The 2552-nt window shown below is 36.0% G+C and overlaps 1 protein-coding gene across 1 annotated transcript in view; it reads right to left on the reverse strand.

Annotated features, from left to right (window-relative positions):
* Nucleotides 1–141: 141 nt before the first annotated feature.
* LOC107578274 (NADH dehydrogenase [ubiquinone] 1 beta subcomplex subunit 2, mitochondrial-like) overlaps nt 142–2552 on the reverse strand; it is a 2962-nt gene continuing 551 nt past the window's right edge. The window contains exons 2-4 of the mRNA XM_016264244.1: nt 2015–2159; nt 1810–1905; nt 142–1690 (exon numbers count right to left, since the gene is read on the reverse strand). Coding sequence (XP_016119730.1) covers nt 1831–1905; nt 2015–2159 — 220 coding nt within the window. The 3' untranslated portion in view covers nt 142–1690; nt 1810–1830. The remainder of the gene's footprint in view (nt 1691–1809; nt 1906–2014; nt 2160–2552) is intronic.

A 2552-nucleotide genomic window follows, 5' to 3' on the forward strand; every position in this document is an offset into this window, starting at 1 on the left:
TTTTTTTAAATATAAAACGTTCCAAGTTCTTCTCATTTTGTAAAAACAAAACATTAGATTTAAAAGATGTTTTTATATTGCTAGTCTGGCAATCCTTGTATTGCAGGTGCATCAGATGTTGTCAACCTTTTTTATTTTTTTTTTTTAATTCCGAAAGCTAGCGAAATATTGCTTTCACACTGGGAAAATTGAGGAAAATACGTTGCCACGCATTAATTTGCCTTTGTCACAACCCAGTGGCCAGAGAGAGGTACTGCATCCTGGAGCGCTGCCTCTCAAATATAAGTGTATGTGGTGTAGTTTGCCAGGACTAAATATGCTTGTCACGTGATTGACAATGATCTTTCGCTCATTCTGCATAATTTATGTTTGTTCGTTTTAAAATATTTTGTTGACTGAACAGCTTATTTATTAATTTCAAAGATATAAGGATTTATATTGCATTGAGTTTCCTGTTTTTCCCTTTGCATTGGATAGTTTTGTAAATAGGAGTATCATTTTGAATGTTACCTATTCCAGAGGAATGAGAGGTTTAGGTTCAGCTTTATGGATTTTGTAGTTAACACATTTAATGCTACTTAAAAGAAATTTGAATGACTTTTCCTGTTAAATTTACCTCTAAAATATTAGTGCAAATTGAGTTTGTTTGAATAATGTTGCTTTATGTTGTCTTTATGACCTGTTGAAACGGGACAAAAGAATTTAAGTGGGAACAACAACAAAAAGTGGTGCTTGTGTGTGAATTTCTTAGAGAGGCTATGAAACGTTTTCTCAGGGAACATCGAACAGGTGACATCTATGAATTCATCACCAGCACTGTCATACAATCTCATTTTATACTCGTTTCCACAAATTTGCCAACAAATGTATGTATTCCCAATAATTTGACTTTTTTTTTTTTTTGTCTGGTGGACGTAAATTCCAGATTCAGAACAAAATCGTGTCCCGCTGTACAGTATATTTTAAAAAATGTTGGACTTTGTGCATAGAGCAGCACCGACAGATTTTGATCAGCTAGTCTTGATTGTTGTGTAAGAGGTCTGTTGGCTCGAAAAGCAAATGCACTATTTTGGATGACTTGAGTTTGATAACTGCTAAAACTCAGGCTTTGTTACGGTTTTGAGGTGTGCTCGGGCGCACGTGTTTTATGAAAAAATGTTCCTCTGTTCCCACTCACTAACCTTAATATAGACGAGCACCCTTTGTAAATTTCAGCTTTCTGAAGGCAACAGCTCATCTCCTTCATATCTGATCAATCGAGCTGGTCTTCAGACAGGTTTCTTTTGACGCATTAATTGTACAGTATTTATTCATCTCCAGCATTCATTTCCATTTTCGACTGTGGTATAGACTTTAACGTTTTAACGTCACTGTGTTTTCAAATGCTGTGTTCTATTCCTCCTCTTCAAAATTTCCCAGAGTTCTCTTTGGATGTGATGGATTTTCTCCAGTGCAATGTATATATAAGATGAGGGAAATGTTTTGTAGATCACACTGTTTTCCCCTTCCCTTTACCAAATGTTTAGTGATAAAACACTGTTCTACTGACTAATTGAAGTGTTGATGGCTTTTATTTCTTTATTTTATAATGCAACTTTAAAAATTAGACTTGATAATAAGTCCATATACATAACAGGAACTTTCAGCTTCCTCTACAGAAAATGTGCAGGTTTTGTGATCTGGTGCACATCTGCGAATGCAAAGCAGAGAAGAGAAATAGCAGTCGTGCACGCTTGTTGTCAACCCCAGGTAACTGCACTGAGGAAATAAGCTATTTCTCTTGTATGTAAATGAGTTACACATATGTACATTGGGTTGTTGGGGGTGAATCTACTCTTCATCATCAGGTGGGATTCCCAGCTCCTCATCTGTCCACGCTGAAGTGTCCGGCCATGGGAAATGACCCTAAAGAGACAATATAGTTAAGTGGCTGTTAGTCTGTTTATTATGAAATGGCTAAAAACGGTAACATTTAATCCCATTGCTCGTCTGTTTTGATGCAGTTTCCACTCACCAGTACGGCGTCTGGATCGTGCCAGATGTGCCACAGGATCCAGAACCACATGGCGCCGCTGAGCAGCTCTGCCTGAAACTTCTGGTTCCTGGTGAGCTGAGGAGATTGTCTGTATTGGGGTTCAATATGAGCGCCGCCTCCTGCCCTAAAACACAGCCGACAGAAAGATTACCAGTACGTAAGTGAAATTTTATGGCTAGCAGTGCTAATGCAAACCCATGGTCCTACAAACCATGATATGTGCTGATACTGACAAGCTTAACAAATATATATGGATATTTAGAAACCAACAAAAAAAACCTACGATAATTAAAATTAATAAATTGTTCATAAAATTAGATTTTTTTAAATCTATTATATTACATTATTTCTGTAATACATTAATTTTTAAAGTACACATTCACATTTTTACAAATTCTTTATTTTCTTGTTCTTACAAAGCTTAAACCTTTATCCGCATTGGACAAACAAGTAAAAAGAAATAAGGAATTATCTTTTAAGTAATAGTAAATGCATCATATTAGGACCTATCTTTTTT

This window comes from Sinocyclocheilus grahami, unplaced genomic scaffold (assembly GCF_001515645.1).
Source record: "Sinocyclocheilus grahami isolate Dianchi unplaced genomic scaffold, SAMN03320097.WGS_v1.1 scaffold9512.1, whole genome shotgun sequence".
Taxonomy (NCBI): Eukaryota; Metazoa; Chordata; class Actinopteri; order Cypriniformes; family Cyprinidae; genus Sinocyclocheilus; species Sinocyclocheilus grahami.